Source organism: Cataglyphis hispanica, chromosome 3 (assembly GCF_021464435.1).
Source record: "Cataglyphis hispanica isolate Lineage 1 chromosome 3, ULB_Chis1_1.0, whole genome shotgun sequence".
Classification (NCBI taxonomy): Eukaryota; Metazoa; Arthropoda; class Insecta; order Hymenoptera; family Formicidae; genus Cataglyphis; species Cataglyphis hispanica.
Window position 1 is genome coordinate 1,459,662 of NC_065956.1, and position 22,881 is coordinate 1,482,542.

General features: G+C 36.4%; 1 protein-coding gene across 2 annotated transcripts; it reads left to right on the forward strand.

Moving 5' to 3' along the window:
* The first annotated feature begins 627 nt into the window (after positions 1 to 627).
* LOC126859376 (uncharacterized protein DDB_G0287625) lies at positions 628 to 21,449 on the forward strand. 2 transcript variants are annotated; one of them, XM_050610638.1, is made up of 9 exons: positions 628 to 946; positions 9,616 to 9,662; positions 12,557 to 12,693; positions 13,964 to 14,179; positions 16,927 to 17,603; positions 17,745 to 17,944; positions 18,041 to 18,203; positions 18,599 to 18,760; positions 18,806 to 21,449. In XM_050610638.1, the coding sequence occupies exons 2-9, from the start codon at positions 9,623 to 9,625 to the stop codon at positions 20,358 to 20,360; spliced, it is 3,150 nt and encodes a 1,049-aa protein (XP_050466595.1). In that variant the 5' UTR covers positions 628 to 946; positions 9,616 to 9,622; the 3' UTR covers positions 20,361 to 21,449. The 2 variants fall into 2 exon arrangements, with proteins under 2 accessions (XP_050466595.1, XP_050466594.1); XM_050610637.1 differs by having other exon boundaries at positions 629 to 946; positions 18,599 to 21,449.
* Positions 21,450 to 22,881: the final 1,432 nt, after the last annotated feature.

Here is a 22,881-nt window from a genome sequence, read left to right on the forward strand (position 1 = left end):
TTTAACTGTGCTCAGATCGACCGATTTACACTCCCATCTGTCATTCAATTAAACGTCTCAAGATCTCTCACAAAGTTCGAATATAACGGCGACGCTTGATGCGTCGATCGTAATGGATCAACAATAGAAATCAAACAATCGCAGTTATAATCACCCATATATATATATATATATATATATATATATATATATATATATATATATATATATATGTCAGACCCGTCGTAATTATAGGTCAGAGCAACTTGTTGCAAAGCGGAGTCAGAGATTAATCCTATCGCCGCAATGCGAGAGCAAATATCACCGTTGCACGCAGCAATGACCTTAACAATTCGATATCGAGCTTGCTTTCCGGGTGTGTATGTGTGGATGCGGATAGTACAGCTGTGTGTTTTTCTCGTACTGTCAGGTGGCGACGCAGGTATCTGTCTGTCTACGCGTTGCGCTTATTCGCCGCGCGCGTGCCTTTCTCTCACGACCTGGGGCCTCCAATCTTCGAAAAGATTACGCCAATGCTCGGATCAAGTCCCAAAGACGCCAATGCGACGTTCGACTCCCTCCTCCGCCTTGTCGTCGCTCGTAGAAAGCTCTCAACCAGACGATGGTGGTCAGAGCACAACGCTCCTGCTGGTGGCTTTTCCACTTCCATCGCGCAGTCTTCTGGCCGGACCGGACACCGCGATCTCGCCCTGCACCCGCACGAAAAACCGTCTCGCGCGCGTATCCTCTTGTCCTGTCCTTGTTTAATTTTCGCAGCCCCATCGAAAAAAGAAGGCAAAACGGAGCATTTTCTCGGGGGGCATATTATCAATTTCGCTCGACGAAAAGTGCTCGCATCTGCTCGCTTATTCTCGTAATATACCTGTGAATTTCAAGTGCCAGTCGATGTGAGGACCGTGGTTTCATGAGGAATTAGCGAAGAACTTAGCGGAGCCGAGAGAGACAGGTTTGGTCCTCATCATCTTCACTTCGCGCAAATAAATTACATTCTCTGCTCTCGCAGAGGTCGCGTATTCGAAGAGATGGAGCGATTTAAAAAAAAAGAACTTATTGGGTCGTTCTCCATTTCGGAGTAAAGCTTTCGCGGCTCTCGCATGATCTTACGATCTTGCGAAATCTACATAATGTTAAATCGCTCGTTCTCTGAAGAAACGATTCAATCTCCCGGTGAAACGCACCATGTATATATATATGTTTTATAAACTTCAAGCGCGCAATATTACAATTTCCTTCATATCTATATACATGTTTCGATATTAAAAAGAAAGCGAAACGCCGTGATGTTTCGACGAACTTAATGAAATTTGCGTTACCTCACCGGCCCTAATCACAGTGTTTATTTAGAAAGAGTCCTCAGCCTCTGCCCGCGGTCAGAATATCATTGTTCTCTTGCGACAACTCATGTAAGTTGGCCCGGAGGAATAGTCTTAAGGGAAAACTCGAGAATTTCAAAAAACAATGATTTTAAAATACTATTTGTCTTGAATATTTTTTACTTGCATCAATTATTTAATTATATAAATATAATAATATGCTTATCTTTCTGCCTGTTTGAAAAATACAAATAACACGCAATATAATGCACGATTCATCCGAGTGGATCGAGGAAAGGATCTAAAAAAACGCGAGCATTAAACCGAACCGCTTCGGAGATCGTCATAAAGACAGGACTTTCGCTGCTGGTCGCATCCTGTGCGTCTTCCTGCTCAATCGTTTTTGTATCACGGTAGCAAAATGACAAAGAGAGCGAACTGCTTTTATCATCGAATTTGTCACATCCAACTTTCCACTCGGGCCGATGAGCGCGAAATCGAAACAGTCTCGCGCGAAAAATGTCGCCTAAAAAAAAATAGTGCCATATACTCTCGATCCTTTTCCGCGCAATATTTTCGATTCGCGAGTAGTCGAGTGATCGCGCTCTCCGGCAAAGTCACGAATTTCTAATCTCGTCGGAAATCGCGGGTAACGAGAAGAGAGTTCGTTCGGCTTAAAAAAGAGACGTATACTCGATCGCGCCACACATGCGTCTTCGCACACATGCAACGGCACGCACGCATCGGGCACGCACGGTGCACTCGCTCCGCGAATCCTATTCCCAACTGGAAACTTTCGTCGGTCTTATGGTAATTTATTCGTATTTATCACAGCACGAAAGATAAATCATACGCTATTGCCATAAAATTGCGAGAAAAGTTTTCGTCGACGAAATATGCTCAAGATAAATATGAACAAGTAAAATAATTAGCTAATTTAAGCGATCGCATAATTAATCAGCGAATATCGCAGGAAACGAGATTAGTAAAGATTTCGATCCGTTAATAATTTCAATCTCTCCATCTCAACAATCCGTGTGAGAAAATACAATTGAGCTGATGAAATATAAAGGCCTCACCGATTTATTTGAGACAAAAATTTCGCAGAGCGAGATTTTACTTTCAATCGAGTCGCGATAATAACATTTCGCCACATTTCTCTTATCATGGACTTATCTAAATGAAGAAATCATCTCGCGCGTATATGCAAATTGCCACAATCAACTTCATCGATTAGGCGGAATAAGTTTTCCGTAACCTCGACGGAATCTCAATCGACCGTTCTCTCTTTCCCTGCTTCTCTTTTACTCGTGTAATTCATCGTCTCGCTTCGTCCAACACGTTCTAATGCGTCCACCACGTTCACTTTCAATCGGTGGATTCCACGAGGCGATTGTATACACGTTCGAAAGTGAATTTAATTTGCGAGAGAAGTGCGTTAGACGCGACACGCCTTACCAGCTCTTCTTAACGACACTTGTCTTTTTTTTTTCTCAGTTTCTTCGATCAATTCTTGCGGTTAAAACATCGACATATCTTCATCACATCTCTCGAATCATTTCGAGAGATCAATTTCCATAATTAAAATAAACCATAAAAAAATCTCCTTTTCGCCAGAATTAATGATATTTTAATCGATCTTCCAACGTTTATTCAACTTGCGTAGATTCTTCCCTTTCCTATAAGGATCTTTAAGCATCCAGGTGCGTATATATGTTTCCATAATCATTTCGGATTCACGGGAAGGGTGAAAGGGGGGGTGGGGGACGGGGCGGCGCGAAAATTTTCGCCGCGTGCGAGAATTCGCTGTTATGTAATTAAAAAAATTTCATAATCATGCGGTGGGCCGGTTTTCTTCGCGCACCGGACGGATCGACGAACAGAAGGTGCAGCAACAGCAGCAACACGTGCTATCCCCGACCGTACCGTTTGCGGGATCTTTTTCAGAAACAATATTGCACAGCGCCACGGCGTTACGACATAATCCATGTCCGCCGTCGCGAGCAAGCACGAGCGACGGTCGGCTTTCTCCCGATACGCCGGCGGAAAAATAAACGAACGACTTCGCCATAATCGAACGCCCGGATAGTTTTGCGATCCGCGCGATTTGCGATTGAGTGAACGAAATTTCCATTTCGACCCATGATTAGCGGAATCCAGACGGATTCACGCTAAAAGGGTACAATGAATAACAGAAGGGACACTTGCATTCAAATGATAAAAAAAAAAAAAAAAATTGAGGAAAAAATATAATATATAAAAACGATAAAATATCTTCCATTCGATGATCGCAATATTCTTTCGAGTAATTGCACGGGAAATACGGTTACAAAAAGGGATAAATAAAATTCTGATCACTAATATCAGATGGCTCAACAGTATGCTATTTGTTTGCTTATATCCTCTAACGCGTACACATCTCACTGTAAATCTCTTGGAAAATATAATCGTATTCACGGAGAAGAGAGGATGAATAAATGATTGAGAGGATAACCCCGGGCAAAGGTATATGAGTTCGGAGAATGTATATATGCATCTCTCTGAGTAGCGTGCAAATAAAAATAGCAGTATGCATCAAGGAGCTTACTGCTACGCATTATCAAGTAAAAGATTTGTAGTAAACAATTACTGTATTTATTGATTCGAGGCAAAGTGAAAATTTCACGAATTTAATGAATGCCGAATGAGACTGATGATCGTTCCTTCGATTTCTTCGAATGGATTAGTGTCGTCACGTTTCATAGAAATTTGAGAAATGTATTGTTGATGCAACACATGTGAATCTTAATTGTTTGATAGAAACTCAGACTTTTGAAAGCTCGTGACGTATCGCCCGGGGACAAAACGAAATTTGACTTCATCAGCACTTTCATAGTAAGAAAACCAGACCAGCGTTCGAATGCGTCAACAGGCAAAAAGTATGTCACACCTTTGCACGACATGTGTGTTGCACGAGTCTACTTTCGATAAATATTTATTTATTTTGCAATCGAAATATATATATATATATATATATATATATATATATATATATATATTTCTCTATTGGAATTATAGTGTCATTTAATCGTAATTATATTGCTTTATATCGTTGTAAAAGTTACATAACAAGGTTACTGCATAAAAAATTACAATAAACTACAAACTTAAATTTATAGCGAGGTAGGAAAAGCACCGTGAAACCGTAAAATATCTCTTATATGGACCCCCGTCGATCTCGTTATGCTCTCTTCTCTAACGAACAATCGTTCGCACGGAAGAGCAGGAAGAACAGGAAAAAGATGGCGGTAAAGCACCGGCTTCACGACACATTAATCGCGCTAATTATACACGAAGCACAGGCCTCTCTTCTTAGGAGAGAAATTCGTACGAGGCGAAACGGCAAATTCCGCGCGCGCCCGATTTTTTCCTCCGCCCGCTCTTAAATAATAACTTTCGAATAGTTTCGCCCGATATATCAAAACGGTATCCATATTGCGAGGTAATTAACACTTTGCGCTTACGTAAAAGCCTCGTAATGAAGCGTGCAGAATTATAAATCACGTTGATATTATATTAAAGCCCGATCCTTGAAATTGAAGCGGTATCATTGTTGAGAACGCAACAAATGTCCAACTTTTACCGTGCAGATTTAAGAAAACCGTACAATTAATTCTCTTTTTTTTTCAATAATTATTGTCTACGTACATATTTTTGTATTTGTCGTATATATTTTACGCCTCAACGACGCGAATGATGCTTTATGGTTGAATAAGTTTTATTCTCAATCAAGAGTAAAATCTTTTGTTCCGGAATTGAAGTTTTCGTCTCAATCAGCAAAAACAGCCAAAATACTTTTCAATTGATTCGATCGAATGAATTCTGAATCGTTATACAAAACAATTTTTAATAAAAATTATTAATAAAAATTATTATAATAAAATATTATATTAAATAAAAATTAAATTAATTAACGTGTTTGGCCAATGCGCCAAGAAATTTGAAAATAGCATTTTAAATGTAAAAAAAATAGATAAGAATTTTGAACGATATCGCATTATTGCGTAAGCAATTGCTTTGTGATAAATGAGTTTGATTATTTTAATTCCTGATCATTAGAGAGTACGATAAACTTGGTGAATGCAGGTATTAGAAACTTATTTGCGAATATACCACTACAATTAAAAGCTGTATATGTATATTTACTCGTTAAATTTATTTTTCTGCAATGAAAAAGTTCTATATACTTCCTTTGCACGTAAATTAGTAATACGTTATTTAAAGAACATATAAAAATTAGGAAAATATACACCCACAAAGAAAATTTATAAAATTATTTAAAAATTTCTAAATTCTAATGGGAGAAATCGTTCTAGCGTTAGAATGGAAGCTTGGAAACGCGATATATTGATGAGATGGAACGAAAATTATAGAACTTTAAGAAAATTTAGTAGCTCATAGAAATATATAGCAAAATTAAGAAGAAAAATTTTCATTTAAGATGATTAACGCTTCATAATGTTTATATTAATTTGTTTATATTAAATTAAATAAAAAAAAAAATAAAATAAAAATACATTTTATCAAAATAATTTCACAAATTTAGTTTACAAATTCAACTTCTCTAATTAAATTTGCTTTTTTTAGCGTTAAGAATGTTTCTGATTTATTTCTGATTTCGAAAGCATTGCAAATTTTGTTTTCTATTCTACTTATCGCTTTAATGCTCAGAGATCATTTCTGTGTCCATATTTAAACATAAAATGTTTAAGCTTACTCCTGTATTTATACATGAAGCCATTAGTCATTCGCAAAAAGAAATCAAAATCGATTGTTGCGACGCGTGTTTACTTCGAGACACAGCTGCGCAGAATCTCATTTTGCTCGTATCCTTCAAAAATCCTCGATGCGGCTCTGGCGCTCGTCCAAGTTCAACGATTCTACACAAAAAAAACTATACGTAGTAATCATAATTTACGTAGGATACTTGGGATATGCGTACGCCCAATCAACAGCCCCCGTTGTGATTATTAACGTTTGCTCTGCACATATATTTGCCTTACACAATTGCACACTTTCTACCTACAAGGCAAGCAGTGCTCATAATTAATGTAACGAATATCCTACGTGCGGACAGCACGTGAAAATTAGAATGGCGAGAAGCGTTATGTTCGCGATCGATTCATTGATTTGATGGATTACGAAATAAATCTATTTCAAATAGATTCGCTGTAAGTAAATATCGCATTGATGCATGTTATGTCGTGTCTGATTTAATCTGGCTTAGTTCACTGCTTTAAGGAATGTAGATAAAACTCGCTGCAATAAAATCAATAACTTTTCAAAAACTTTTATCACTTTATTGCAAAACAATATCACTAACTCATTCTTTTATTAGAAATTTTTGTAGAAAATTAAAAAAATTGTGTCACATAAATACATTTGTATCTTGGTTTCGCGTGATATTTAACTTCTAAATGTCAATCACCAGCTGTTTATGTCAATTATGGCTCCAAGCAATGCTGCAATAAAGTACTAAGTCGTATTTAATTATAGAATCCTCGTCCAAATTATACAGTTTATATTTTTCCACATTATTTACAATACATAATATATGATTTTATCTTATTTCTATGTATAAATCATATAGTAATTTTCGTTAACGAGAAAAAAAGATGATATTCTTGAAAAACAAAGGAATTTTCCGTATCAACCTTTCACAACTTGCAGCATTTTAATGGCATCTTTTAATTAAAGTTTCCTCTCATCGTATGCATTCTACCGCATTGCATTCGATATCAGTCGCATAGTTTTTCTCGGTCGATGGTTAATTCAATAATACGCCTCGGAGCGAACATTCGAATAGCACGCACAAGGAAATGAAAGCCTGTTATTTCGGCATACTGTGCTTTTGAAGGCTATCGAGTTTTGTAACCACACCTTAACGCAACCTCTAATCAAAAAATTTTGTTTGTCACAGCAGGAAAAATGCATAAAAATTTCATATATAAATTATTTAAAAAAAAAAAATAAAATAAAATAAAATAACTGATTCAGAGTTGCAAACATTGCAACTGTTAGAATGTTATTCTTTATTTTTAATAAAAATGTTTGTGCGTCTTTAATAATTCTCTCATAGTTCATTCGAAAATCTTCAAAACACTTTTCGCTACGCACTCGCCAAGATTAAGAAGTCTGATGAATCAAGTGACTCGTCGCGCACGTACAAGCCATGATTTCCGGTGACCTTTAGTGAGCATAGATGACCGTTACTCGTATGTCATAACATAACGTAATTTACCGTAAGGTAATGTTACGTGAGTGACACATTCCGCGCACAAAAAAAAAGATAGTCCGACAAAAGAAACATTAAATAGGTGATAAAAGGTACGCAATGGATGCATTTGAGAGATTGTATCTTTTTCTTATTTTTCATATAATGCATGAACTAAAATCTTTTAGCCGTATGATAATTTTTCTAAAGGCTTATATTAATTTCTACCACGTAATAATCTGTAATAAAAATACATAATGCCATAAATATAACTGATAAAAATTGTAAATATTGGCGGAGAATCAAATAAATAATAAATTATAAAAAATTTATAAAAGTAAATTTATAAAAAAAAACAATATAAATAATAATAAATTGTATACTACTTGTTTCGAAACACAATAATATATATTTTGCTGAGTAAAAGAATTATCCGAATATTCATAGATCTCGTTAAGATTCGGGTCTCATTTGCACAGCTTCCGGATAAAATTAATCTTTAATCTGTGGAAAGGGATGTTTCCCATGCTGCCTGAGAACTCGTTCGCATTGTGACACAAATACAGGGAACAATTACGAAAACTTGTGTAACCGAATAATGTAGTCTTCTATGGTTTTAGCCAGGCGGGGGAAGTATCCTCTCTCTTTCTTTCCTACTTTTATAGAAACGATAAAAATCTGTCTGAGAACTAGAGCGCGATAGTGTACTTAATTAATACGAGCATATACATGGTGCACTGCGTGCGATTGGCTCGAACGTTCCACATTTCTGTGCGGAAATTGAGAAGAACGTGCAAGGAATCGTATATATTTACGCTTTAAAATCGCATGCCACCTTTCTACTTAATTAAAGACAAATTTAATTTAATAATTCCGATAAAGCGGAATTAAATTCTGTGGTGCATTTTGCTTTAATCATCGTACTGGCTTCTTTTATATAATCAAGTATAGATCTTATGTTTATTGGCGAGAGTGCCAAACTTATTAGATTCACTGTGATTCAAATCTCATTAACAGTCGGTCGTGCATACAAATCGTACATATTTTAACAAATATATAAATAATGTAATATATATACTCGTCATATAACTACATCAAGATTCACAAGATTGGTAATCGAATTTGATGCTGAAAGATTGCAAGATTATCAGACAAGATGAAAAAAAAAATCTTAAAGACCTAATATCACTAGGTGGAGGAAATTATAAACAGTGATCGGAAGTCTGCAAAAATAAGGATCGTCTACATAGAAATAATTTAAGATTGAGAAAGACATTTTTTGAACTCCTCGATAAATTTTAACAAGTAAATCGCGTGATATGCAAGAACCATATACACATAAGATTTAAAGATTTAAATGCAAATTTAATATTGAGAGAAAAAAGATAAATCCGATATTATTATCGAGAATGCAATATTTATCGCAATATCCTCATGTATTTAGCATAATAAGTTATTGAATCAAGACATTATCACGATTATCGCATCGAGGATTTCTTCCGAAAGATCTCGCTAAGCAGATGCGTGCGTTGCAGAAGCATACCCTCTGGTAATTAGACATTCGCAATAGCTACTACAAAGTCACACCCGATATTACGTGATCACGCATTTATATAACACCCGCATTATCCTTGCATTATATGGTTAGCAGTGGTGACAGCACAGAGAAAGTTCCTATCCGTTCCCATATACTCAAGCACCTCTACAGTCTACGGCTATAATGTTAAGGCTCTCCGCTTTGATTATATTCGCCGATTTACAGTGCCGTGCAATTGACTCTCAACACCCCAAGAAATTTGACTGACCTTTCGCAAATAGAAACTTTTCTTCGTCTTTTAAGACATTCTGCGTAAAAAAAAAAAAAAAATAACGGCAGAGAGATATTAGATAAAATTTTAATAACTTATACGAAGTATTTACTCTTTCTATTGCTCTACATCAAATGATGCATTGAATTTTGTACTTAATATCTCCTAATTAAATTAATATAATTAAAGTATTATACAGAGATATTCCCGTTAACTAACAAGATTGATTTATTTGTTACAGTGCCAAGATGCGGGAGAAACGATGGCTGCTGCTGCTCGCTCTGTACGGTAAGCACAGTTTCCGAAAGATGATTCTTCGTTTCTCACAACGATGTTTCCCCAATACTAAACGGAGCTTGTCAGCGGCACTTTTACTCGATTTCTACTATTTCTTGAAATCCTGTTTGTGCCGCTCCGTAGAAGAGAGACTCTCCCCTTGTCCATCTCGCCATCCCCCTCCTCCCTCCTTACGTTGTGTCTTTAGTATTTTTGGACTTTTCACGACCGTAATGGAATGCCGAAGAGGTAGTGGACGACCTTCTACACCTGAGAATTTTAAGTCACGCACGTAGAACGATTCTCACCGTGATTCCTTCGTGCAATATCAAACAATGACCACCTTCCATGACGAGCGTATTAATAAATTGTGTACGTGATAGATAATTCAAAGAAGTTAAATCTCGTAGTGTCAAAATTGAAGAGAGTTGACTATTTGAAAGTACACCATATGAAAGTGAAGTAATTAACTTAAAAATTGTAAGACAAAATATTTCTATCATATTTTGCTCGCACAATTGTTAATGCTGATAAAAAGCTCGTAAGAAAGTTTTGAAAGATGAGTTTTAGGGCTCGTTAATCAAGAGTACCGAATGCAAAGAATACTGAGCTCTGAATCGTCAAGTCAGACAAGATTCTTATGAATCTCTTTTCATCTCATGTCAAACACACATTTAGTATTCGTCCTGCGATTGTAGCTGCGTGTGATTCGCAAAAGCATTTTACAGAGAGGTTCCACGAAGAAAGAGGGACCTGTCGTGAATGTCAAGAGGACCATTTTCTTTGTCTCGTCGTGAGACATGTGACGAATAATCTGAAGAGTTTAAAAATTCCGGATAAGATACTCAGTAAAATGAACATTAATTTAACATTATCAGTTTCATAATTGTTTCAAAATCGTTTTGTTGCAATAAAAAATCCGAATCTAATAAAAAGAGGAAATTTTGTAAAAATTAATGTATCGGAAAAGATTACCCCGCAGCTGTTTACGGCACAATACAACAGCGTACTACAAATAAAAAATACTATCGATTTGTTCTCCATTCGTAATATCCATTAATAATAAATTTAAATCAATCACCATAAGCATTTAAAATGCATTCTAACATTTTCTGCTTCTCGGAAAATGTTCGATTCGAGATCTTTAAAATCTCGCTTTAAAATCACGAAATAATTGAGAGACTACTATTTTTACAATATCGTAAAAGTTTTATGATAACCATATAACGCTATATAAAATTTTAACGATTTAGTTTAAACGACGATTAAGATAACGTTTGATCATCTTTATATATCAGACGTAGATGTACACGTAAATGCGTCTCGTAGCGTCGAAGGTTCTCAATGAAAATCAGCGGTAAGGTAAAAAGAAAAACGTGGTCACGCCCTTCGAAGAAGGAAAATGTCAGGTCATTCCCATTCGATGGAGATTCCGCGGGACCGATAGACAATTGGATGAAGCAATTTATTTATATGCCGACAATGTAATAGTAACAACGGTGATTTCGTCATGAAAACAGATTTATCATAACTGTATGTATGAAAGGGGAGTACGCCCACGTTAACATTTCCCACAAACGGAATGCGAGCGCGTTCTCATAATTCATTTTTATACATACAATGCTTGCGCAGTGCGGTTTCTTATCGATCGGCGCAGCCTGGAAAAGTATGATTCCGTTATGCGATCGGTTGTCGAGTCCATTATGCACATTTTCAACATCACTTTCGAGGACATCTACTTTCTGGTCCACGAAGCCGCGTTCACGTAGCGCAGTCCTAATCGAAATGCGCAAACACGTGATAACATATTTTTCCGCGTGTATGAACACGATATTTGAAAATCTAAAATCTACAGTGTCGAAAATAACGGAGCGAAAAACATATAACGATCGTAAAAACGATTACAAGCATTATAAGAATGCTTACTCGGTTACTTGTTTGCAATTATTTTCACATTTTAAACATTTGTTAATTAATCCGATAAAGTATGTAGCATTTACTAATTCTCGCGTTTTCCTTTTCTCGAAAAATATCAGTATAAATCAAATCTATTCTTAGAGCATGAATTATTGATTACACTCACGCCTATAAAAATGTGCGACCTCTGGAGTTGAAATATAAAAAAATATGGAAATTATCTTTACCTTAATTCACACCTCGCAAACTGTCCGCTCCTTAGTTACGGCTTAGTTTCTTTATCTTCTAGTTCTCAAAACAGCCTTGAACTACTTTAAAACAGTTACAAATGTAATTCAGTAACAAGGTCTACGAAGCCTAATAGTTGGAAATGACCGCGGGAAATTCCAGTTTTTTCACTCATTTTAGATATTAACGTAATATAATATAAAGAATAAAAGTAAAAAAAAAAAATAATTCAAAAACTAAATTGAAAAAAGAAAGAGAGAAATAATACAAATTAAAAAATAGAATATAAATAAATCAATAAAAAAGAAAATGAAAAATAAAGAAATATTCATGATGAACATTAATATATTATAAGCTTGTTATGTTATCACGTATATGGTTCGATCGTAAATCAACGAAATATGGAAAAGAAACGATCAATAGACAGCCTTGATCCGTTTAAAAACAATTACCCAACCGAATGCACTCGCTCTCGGCGAGAGAAAATTACAACACTTATGTTAGATTCTCACAACACTTAACATCCGAGTTTTGCAATGCCGACGCTTCTCTGCGACTTACGTAATCCGCAGATACGTGGTGGCCTTTTCCCCTAATGTATCAGATGGCTCATCAGAGCCATCGATACTCTTCAGGTAATCAAAGCAAACTATATTTACATGGAACTGATTCATGATTACTCTCTCAATCGTAATACTTCAATGATTCTTAAATTTGTGCTCCCGATAATGAGATTTGTTTTTTTTTTTTTATATTTGTAGGAATATTATTGGTCCATGCGGTCTCCGCAGCACTCAAGACCAGACCGAAATTCAAAATTGCGACAACCTCCACGACGACCACCACCACCACCACAACTGAAGAGCCTGTGGAGGAAAATGAAAACGCAAATTTGGAGGTATTTAAAAAGAATTATCACATTCATAATAGTTCACAAAGTAAGATGATCAATTCTCAAATATTATCTAATAATTCTTAATCAAATAATCCAAATTATCCAATAAGTTCGGATTCTACGTGAAAATTTACGATCAATCGACTTAAATTACAATATATAATTCTAGATCAGCGGTTGAATTTGGTATAAATTCAATAAACTCACCTTATGATACCATAAATGTTTTGTACTAATTGTGCATTCTATTTAAAAGAAAAGCAATTAAATCAAAATTATGCTCAACTGATGCTAGATGTAGCAATCGTGTTATTCACGTGACGCATACGAAATACAATCGTTTATCAAATGTTGCAAAACCGATTCCAGAGTCGCTACATGAGCATTACATACCAAACGAGTTTTGATTCGCGAATAAAAAGGGATATACAAGACGAATGCAGCAGATGTATGTAAATTAATCGCACTGAGAAAAAAAAGTTGTTGATTTGATTAAATGTGTTCAACTGATTATTATTTCTTTAATTGAAATATTTATGTATTTAAGTTAAATACGACATATTAAATTTAACATGACGTATTTGATGACTTAAATACTTAAATATTTCAATTAAAAAAATAATAATCAGTTGAACACATTTAGTCAAATGAACAACTTCTTTTTCTCAATGCGCTAATTAAAAATTTTACAAACAATAGTAGTCGCTTAGTGACAAGCGTGATAAGATGAATATCGTGCGTCATGTTCTAAGTAACAAAGACTGTGTAAAACTTGTATGCTGTAAATTCAATTTGATAATCGACTCATCGATATCTATATTTGCGAAGGCGCCGAAACACTTTGATTAATTTACGGCGACGTCAAATCGATTATCGTTAAATTTACGCGCGCGCGACACGTTCACTTCACATTCGCACACAAACGAGCGAATGTGACATCAAATTGAACTCAAGTGCTCATCCCTAAACATTATTGCACAGCACACAGCGGTTTCTTCGAGCGTAAAATAACTTTTCTATCATATATTAGGCTCGGACGCGAACGCTTTTCCCTCCACGGTGTACGGAAATTGTTATTACGATAAAATCGAATCGATGCTCGTATTTCCGGCAGGAAATGGAAGCTATTTTCATAAAATGTGACATAGGCATAAATTTGTATTCAAGTTTTCAAACTTTTGAGATAATCGAGCCTGTGTGTTAATTTTGTAAGATTATGAAAAGAGAGAGCTCAAAGTCTCGAAAAAAAAATTGTAACATTCATTTCTTCCAGACGACAACAGTTGCGATCGAAACAAATGGAACGACCGGACACACTCTAACAGGAATTCCGCAAATTGATTACATATGGGACCCGAATCTACCGCGCGAGTTAAATGGCTATAATCTCAGTGATTATCCATTCTACAATAGTATACCCGAGGATATTGACTTCAAGTGCGACGGCTTGCACGACGGATTCTACGCCAGTGTGCCGCACAAGTGCCAGGTATTTAATTTAATGATACTTATGTTATAGAAATAATATCTACTCGTGATAATATCAGCGCGATAAGTATCTTTAAAAACAAAAATCAAAAATATACACAATCGTAACGCAGGCAGTTTTACATCAAAAGATGCCTATTAAAACACCAAACGGCAATACTATGATTGAAATCCATTTTTTTTTTTTTAATTTTATCGCTACTACTTTGCAATTAAAAATATAATTAGAAATAGATGATAAGCTAGAATTATTTGTTCGGCAAAAAAGCTGATGCTGTTGACGCTAACCGTGGTGACAGGGAAGTCGGTGTCGCTTGAATAAATTTCAAAGAAAAATCTGTGAACACGGCGATGTCTCCATCGCGTAATAAACAGGTGTCAATGATCCGAGAGTTTATTGACGTTTCTAACGTCGATGAAAAAACAATAATCACGATCCGATTTGTACAATGATATTTACAAAGAACTTGATTGATAAGCATCGACGCGAGCAGCCATGAACGAAAGCGAGTTCTCGAACGAGATGTGAATGCAAAAAAATGCGTATCGATTGAGCACACTTTTACCAATCATCGCTGAGAGCGATCGTTTCACCGTGAATCCTGGCATGACGAGATCGACCTGAAAAACGATCGATTGAGAAATCATCGTTGCATATTTATTTTGCCTCGTTTGAATGGAATCAAATTACTCTGCTGATGTAATTATCATATACACACAAAGATAATTATTGCACCTATATAGAGAGAATAAGCGTAGGCGAGATCTGACGTAATGTTTATTATACAAAATCTCGAGAAGATTAACATCGCGTTTACCGTAATTTAAATCACCGCGATGCTAATTTCTTAAATAATGATACACTCGCAAGAACAATATTTCGATAAAAACCAACGAGGATTTATAATAAATATAATATACATATATTATATTTGTACATTTCTTAATTGGTAGACTGATAGAATGATAGAATGAAAATAATATTTTTTCGAAAATTGTCAAATAGGTAGGTATATTGTTATCGCTCGATTCGATCGTAAAAGTGATGACGAGATAATAGAATAGAAATCGATATCGAAAGTGAAAAATATTTTATTGCCGACCGCAATAACAAGGTCAACGTGAAAAGAAGCCGAGGAAGAGGACTTTCGTGGTTCGCTACGCTTCCTGTCCCTGACCGTTCCGCGATTCACGTGCGTGCGAAAATTCTACGATTGTGAAAGCGAAGGATTACAAAGCCTCTTTCCGACGTACTCAGCTCGATCATCTCTTATCGATCATTTTCACGGGGCTATAGAGCGAATGTAGGTACCATTGTCATGCAAATATCGTAGGCGAGATTCGCCGGCCGAGACGCGCTCCCCGTGTGATGAAAAAGAAAAAAAAAATTTTAAAAAGACCATTTACATTATACTGTGCACTTTGCAAAGGATTTGTCGCGGAAGAGAAATTGGGAAATAAGTAATTAATTCACCGCGGTCGACTTCCTGCCAGGAAATCACTCGCGATCGCTTGGATTATTTTCTAATCTTTCCCCGGGCGAATTTACAATTGTAATGGCCCTGATAATTAATGCTGCCTCCTCCCTTTCCCCAAGCGTGATCGATATAAAACGTTGTGACGTTTGCGGAAATGAAAATGTGCAGAGTTTGTAATTTATTAAGGAAACTAAGGATGCGAAAGATTCTATGGAAAAACTCGTCAAATAAAGAATGACGCGTTTTGAATAATTCTAACGTCAATTCTAATGCAAATAACCGCGATTTGTTTTCAGCATTCGCCATAGAGGAAGTTCTCACAAAGGTTTTGCCAACTTTCCATCATAAATTCTTCACAGAAAAGAGAAACAAAATTTCTCGAAAGAATCAGTATTTCCTAAAATAAATTTTGCCAAAAAATTTTATTAAATATTTAATAAAATGCATTCTCGATAATTCAATTGTAACAATCTAGAAGATAAATCAGGACAAGGATATATTTCTAATAAAAGTTTTATATAACTACTTTTAAAACTATACTGAAATTATTCTCTGCGAAGCTCATTAAACACGCGATTAGACATTCAATGATCGTCTGACATTTACATGGCGAGTTGAGTAAGATTCATGATCTATTATTGGAGAAGCTCATCCCCTTCTTTTTACGAGAATCTCAGTGAAACGCTGTCGAACACTTACCGAAAGGATGTGCTCTAAATGATTCTAGATAATTCGCCAGATAATTCACTGGCGTTTGTGCGTGCCAGATAATACGGCGAGCCCTCGCACACATTAATGACTCTTTTTTTTCTCCGTCTTCCTCTCTCGTACCGCAGGATGCACATTTATGCGACTCGATGCAATTATTTGCCGTCGCACACATGTAGCCGCCGTGTGAAAGCTACATGGTGGCGTACGGTAAGATCGCTCACGTACGTTCACGGTGAAAAGTGTGCTAAAATCATCGCGCCGACGCGTTTTGTTATACGAAGAGAATGTAACAAATTGAGGGAATCAAATAAAAATGAAAAAAAAAAGACTACAGCATCTTCAAAAGTCTCGAAAACCTGACACGTGGCGCCGATTCGTCGCCCGCTTTCACCCATCGACCGACTCGATTTCGTAAACATCCATTCGTCATAATTTATTTCACCGCTCTTAACGATCTGTTATAAAAATAAAATATGGCGTTTTAATTTTAGAAATCTGTCGATAACGACCAGCGTGTCGCGTAATCGTTCTTATATCTCGCTCGAATCTCTTTTTCAAGGTCTATCATCATTGTCTCTTTGGCACTCGCTACGACTTCCTGTGCGCCAATTTCACGGCGTTCGACCAAAAGACCTTCATCTGTCACTTCGTATCCGAGGTCGATTGCGCCAATTCCAAGAAGTACTGGCACAGAAACGACGCTCTTTATCAAGCTGCAACGACTACGACTACCACTACGACTACCGTGACGCCGATTACCGCATCAACTAATCGACCGGCTGTACGCGACCGAATTCCACCCAGGAGAAGACCACCGGCGAGGAGGAGACCCTATGATTACTACGAGGAAGACTACTATGACGACGAGTATGGTCGTCCATCGCGAGACTTTGGCCGAGATGACTACGAGTACGATGACCGGAAGTACAGGCGTGACAGAGATCGCGAGTTCAGAGATCGGGATCGCGATCGCGACTTCCGGGAGAGAGATCCGCCATCGCGCGGCAGAGATGATAGAGATCGAGATGCCGCCAGAGACAGATACTCGAGCAGAGGCAACAGAAGAGATCCACCGAGATCGAGGGATCCGTTGGAGGATGACTTGAGACCGCGGGGAAGAAATCCGGATCAGGGTATCAGATCAGCGTCGAGGGAAGTAGACGATTTAGATGTGTACGATAGGCGAACGGAATCGAGAAACAGAGATACCGATGATCGAAGATACCCCGATAAAAGGTGAGAGAGAACTTGTTCATCACATCTGAAAGATCTCATATATATATTTTAGATATGATAAAATTTATATATGTTTTTTGATATTTTGTATTGTTTGAGTAACATTTACAAGATATAATATTATGTTTATATTCACGCTAGGTACAGAGATGATTACGATGATAAGGAACCTGCAGCGCCTTCGGCGAGTGCGACATCGAACGCGGAAGGTCTGGTGAAACCAGCTGCGCCTAGCAGTTCGGTTTATGCAAGACCGAGAACGCCGCCCAAGATTAGACGACCGGTACCTATCTCGGAACAAGATAGATATGCATACAAAACCACTCCCGTACAACCAACAGGTAACTGATTCCTCTCCGGAAAGTAATTATTAAATTGTTTTAAAAAATATTTAATCAATTATTAATTTATATTTAATTATTAAATCATAATTAAAGAGGAACCACGACGACGACCGGCAGATTTGACGGAAGATGATTATTATGATTATGAGTTAGAGGATATTAGACCGAGAAGACCGCTCAGAAGAAGACCCTCGTACAGAGACAGAGATAGAGACAGAGATTTTTATGAAACTCGGGACAGGGACCGTCCCCTCAGGTAAGGTAACGTACACACAACACTCCGATTTAATTATATACAATAAACTAAACCACTAAACACAAATCATATTCATATACATATTAAAAAAGTACTAAATTAAAAAAAAATAACTTATCATATACTGATTACATTGTAATGTCATCAGCAATGGATCACTATAATTGTATGAAAAATCTCATACCCTATCAAAATAAAAATTCTTAACATATAATTGTTGAACATATTTTTCTATTATATATATAAATTCCAATATAAATTTTTAAATTACTTTTTAACAAAATACGGTTGCAAAAATCAATTTACAAAAGTTTAACGCGATCAAACTTCACATTAATCGTTAATTAATTAATAATCATTAATGATAATAATTAATATTATAATAATTTTTATAGAACTCGTTATCATTCATCGCCGGAAGAAGCACGACTCAGAACGCATCAGGATCGCTCAAGGGATCGCTATTACGATCGAGATAGGGATCGAGGTAGGGATAGATCTCCCGATCGTGGAAAAGATCGCGGTTCCGAGAGACCCTCGGATCGTGATCGAGGAAAATCGCAAGATCCCGAGAGATCCTCGGATCGCGATTCGCGCGGAAGATCGCAAGATTCCGATAGGCAAGAACGACCATATTCGCCACGGCTTCTTGAACGCGAAAGAGATGCCGAACGACTGCGATCATCCTCGAGATCGAAAGATCTATCAGACGGTACCGAAGCATCCAGAAGACCGAATTCATACGATCGAACAACCGAAAAAACTACTGCTACCACAACTACTACCACCACTACAACCACCTGCTTACCGGAACAGCTTATTCATAAAACTGAAGACGACAAGGATACGATGACTGATCCATCAGAAAAGCCATCGCATTCGGAACGATCATCCAGACCTACTCAGACACAAAGTGATCGCGAAGTGAGCGATATTCAAGATTATAACAGAAATTTGTCCGGACAATCTCAGAGAACGTCTCAGCAAGCAGATTATCAAGATAGAGACTTGGAGAGTAAAAATGAACAGAGCCATCATCAAGTTGCATATACAGACGAATACTTGTCGGAATACTATGACGAGCCGCAAGAAGAGCCGTCTCCGTCTCCTCCTCCATCACGAACTGCCGTTCGAATCGTGAAGAGGCCTTTCTTACCATCTCGAGGCGGTAATCCTAATCCAAGAGGATTGTCACCAGTCGGCTCCAAAGCGCCGCATTCGCCTAGAAGAGAGGAAGAAACAATCACTGATCATCGAAGCGCCTTACGCGACAACGAACATAAGAATTATTATGTACAAGAGGAACAAGAAGATAACAGAAACATCAATCATCAAGAATCACACCTGAAATCAGACAATAAACAGTATGATATTTACAAAACTATTGAAAGTGATCATCAGAAGAAGCAACAGCAAGACGAATATGACAGTGCGATATTTAGACCTGTGCTACGAAGACCGATCGAAAAACACAACGAAAAGGAGGAAGAAGAAGAGATCTCGAGGAGTCCGGAAGATCCGTCCAACTTCTCTAAAGGATATTCTACTCAGAACGAATCCTACAATTTACGCAATCATCAAGATGAGAATCCAACATCCAAGTGGACGGAGAATTATTCGAGCGATAAGTACGCGAACGTGCAGACCGATTCTCCGATCCGTAGCAAAGTCAGAACTGGCACCGAAAGCACGCCAAACATTTACAGCTCGACGTACAGAAACGAGGACATCCCGGACCACTTGGCTTCGGGACCTGGCAATAATTACAGAATCAAACAGAGAATCAATGAAGTAACACATCGGCTTCAGGACATCCCCGAGAGCGAATACGACGTTACTCTAAATGATGCCTTGACGCCGACCTTAATTCAAGAAACTAATTTACCGAGCGGATTTGTCCTACCTGTTCATAGACAGCATCTAGGTAGAGAACCGGTGTTACAATCTTCCGAAAACAATTACAAACTCTCCCGGCCCATCAATCATCATCAGCAGCATTCGCATCAACAAAAATCGTTCGTTTCGAGTCCTCCCTTTCTACCGACAAGCATTAACGATCGAGCCCGAACGACGTATTACAGAACACCGGAAGCTATACAGATCAGCGGAACGCAATATAGACAGCAGAGACAATGGCAAGACTACACCGTATACTGATGGAATATAACATCGTATGATGTATCGTACATGAGGGAGAGATTTGAAATTTTATCTTGTTTCACGAACGATAAATGACTAATTTATATTGCCACCGATCGACTTATCTAGGAAAGACACTTTCGTGGAAGAAACGCTACTCACTTCTTTCTTTTATGAAACTGGCTTTCCACAAGCAGACATTGCGCGTTCGACACTTATTATTAGCCTTGTAATCAAAGATGATCAATATCTTTCATTCCAAAGAACGCGACACGCTCGTTTTGATGCGTCGCGCCGCTCTGAGGATAGAAAATAATCTGTAAACGATTCAGTTAGGTATTGATAATTTGTGAGATTTTAAAATAATAAATTGTTCGTTAAAATTAAAAAAAAAAAATAGAAATGAGATAGATGGCGTAAATCGCAAAATATCATGCTGTTTAGAAAGGAAAACATAATTCAAATGAGAAAAATGAGATATTAGTCATCCTGATACTTATCGATTAATACTCATTATTATTCACGCATATCGTAATAAGAAGCAAAAGCATAATTAATATTCAACAATAACATCGATCATTCGTTGATAATTCGTTGTAAGAAACTCTTCGTTGGAGAAATTCTATTATATGATTATTAGATCTAATTGTAATGATGTAAATGCTGCAGGACAATGTCATTTAGTAAATTGTATGCTTCCTCCGAATTAGTAATGTGATACAGAAATTAATTTAAAACATGATACAATTTAATAATAATTTAATAAACAATTTATTTGCAATAATAATGCATATTATTCATGATACTTAATCGAGTTCGAAGTCTTTATTGGAATGCTAGAGACGCTCAAAACATTTATCTCAACTTTATATTCTTCTTAATTCAAACCAACTTGTAAATAATTGTATGGCATTCTATTCTATATTTTCGTTATACTGCAATTCAAAATGCAATAAATATATTTCCTTATGAAAAACTGTATACATTAAATCCTATCGTGTGTTAAATTTTCATTGATATTATTAGCAGATAAGTCTTCCTGAGCGTGTATCTTGTCTTAAGATTATGTCGATATTTACGTATGATATAAAAGAGTGAGAAAATATACGTACCATTGTATTATTTATTGTGTCACATTTCCCTTCTTTATACATAATACCTTGACACCAGCTGTAATGTAAATATAAAAAAAATGATACTTGAAAATATTCAGTTGCAGAGAACTTTTGAAGATCTTTATTATTATAGTACAAATGACATAAATTATACAACGGAATATCTGATACTATAAGAAACATTCATAGACATTATAAGACCGAGTCGAGAAATTCTGCAATGGTAGAGGCAATCAAATAATTTCATACTAAAGTTTTAAGCGACAATCATTTTTTTCCAGATAGCCTTAAATAACTGCTACTTACATTGCCTGTTAATGTGCGAGAAATATATATATATATATATATAGATCAAAAATATTATGTCGAACATTGATATCAGCAACAATATGTATTTACACGAAAAATACTTCAAGATTAGATCGTTCATTGTGCCAAAGAAAATGCAGTGGTTCGCGATCAACGATAAAAATTCAGTCGATAATAACATAAAATACATCACAGAATCATGATTTAAAACTTAACAGAGCCACGTATATACAAAGTGTAATCATTGTAAATATAATTTTTCGATGAAAAGAAAACATCTGAACATACATTTCTGGCGAGGAACCAGGATATTTAACAAATATCTATTATGACTGTTTGTGTAAACGTGGCTGCAATATATATAGTAACAGTTAGGATATTCAGTCAAATCATTGAAATGCATTGACCTGATAACAAATAAGCAGACAGTACTAGCCATACTTCGAATATGATAAAAGTTAGTTGTCGCCGTACTGAAATTAATGCAATAATAATTCGCCAGTACTACTCACCATTCTTAGATTTGTACTCGCGAACTATAAAAATATCAAATCTCGATCGAGACGGTCTGATCGATAATCAATGTCACTATACATCGAATAATTACTATGATTTAGGTTCTAGAGCATAGTTCTGTACAAAAATGAGATAGAGTACAAGAATAGGATGCGTATACAATATATATATATAACTCTCGAAAGTTTACTTTGTATATTAATCTTTCGCGAGCCGGAGCCCGTATGATAGGCAGGTAATGTCTTCCTATATATCACGATTAGATTAAATTGTAGGAAGAAGTTGTTGGCAAGAATACGCATTCGCGTGCGAGCTGCGGAGTATTTACAAACTTTATTACATCGAAGAGATTAAAAGGTGTGCCGATTCTTTTGGTATAAACGCAATCGTTTCCAAATTTCTTGCAGTTTAAAAGGTAACTCTGTCAAATTCACACGTTCATTATAATTTATCAGAATACTTTACATTATATACCTTATATAGCAAAAAGTAAGTACTAATTTGGATTCATAAATTTAGATTCATAAATAAATTGGTTTATGATCATTGTAAATATGTAAATGAAAGAAAGAAATACGAAAAAAAAAACAAGATATTCA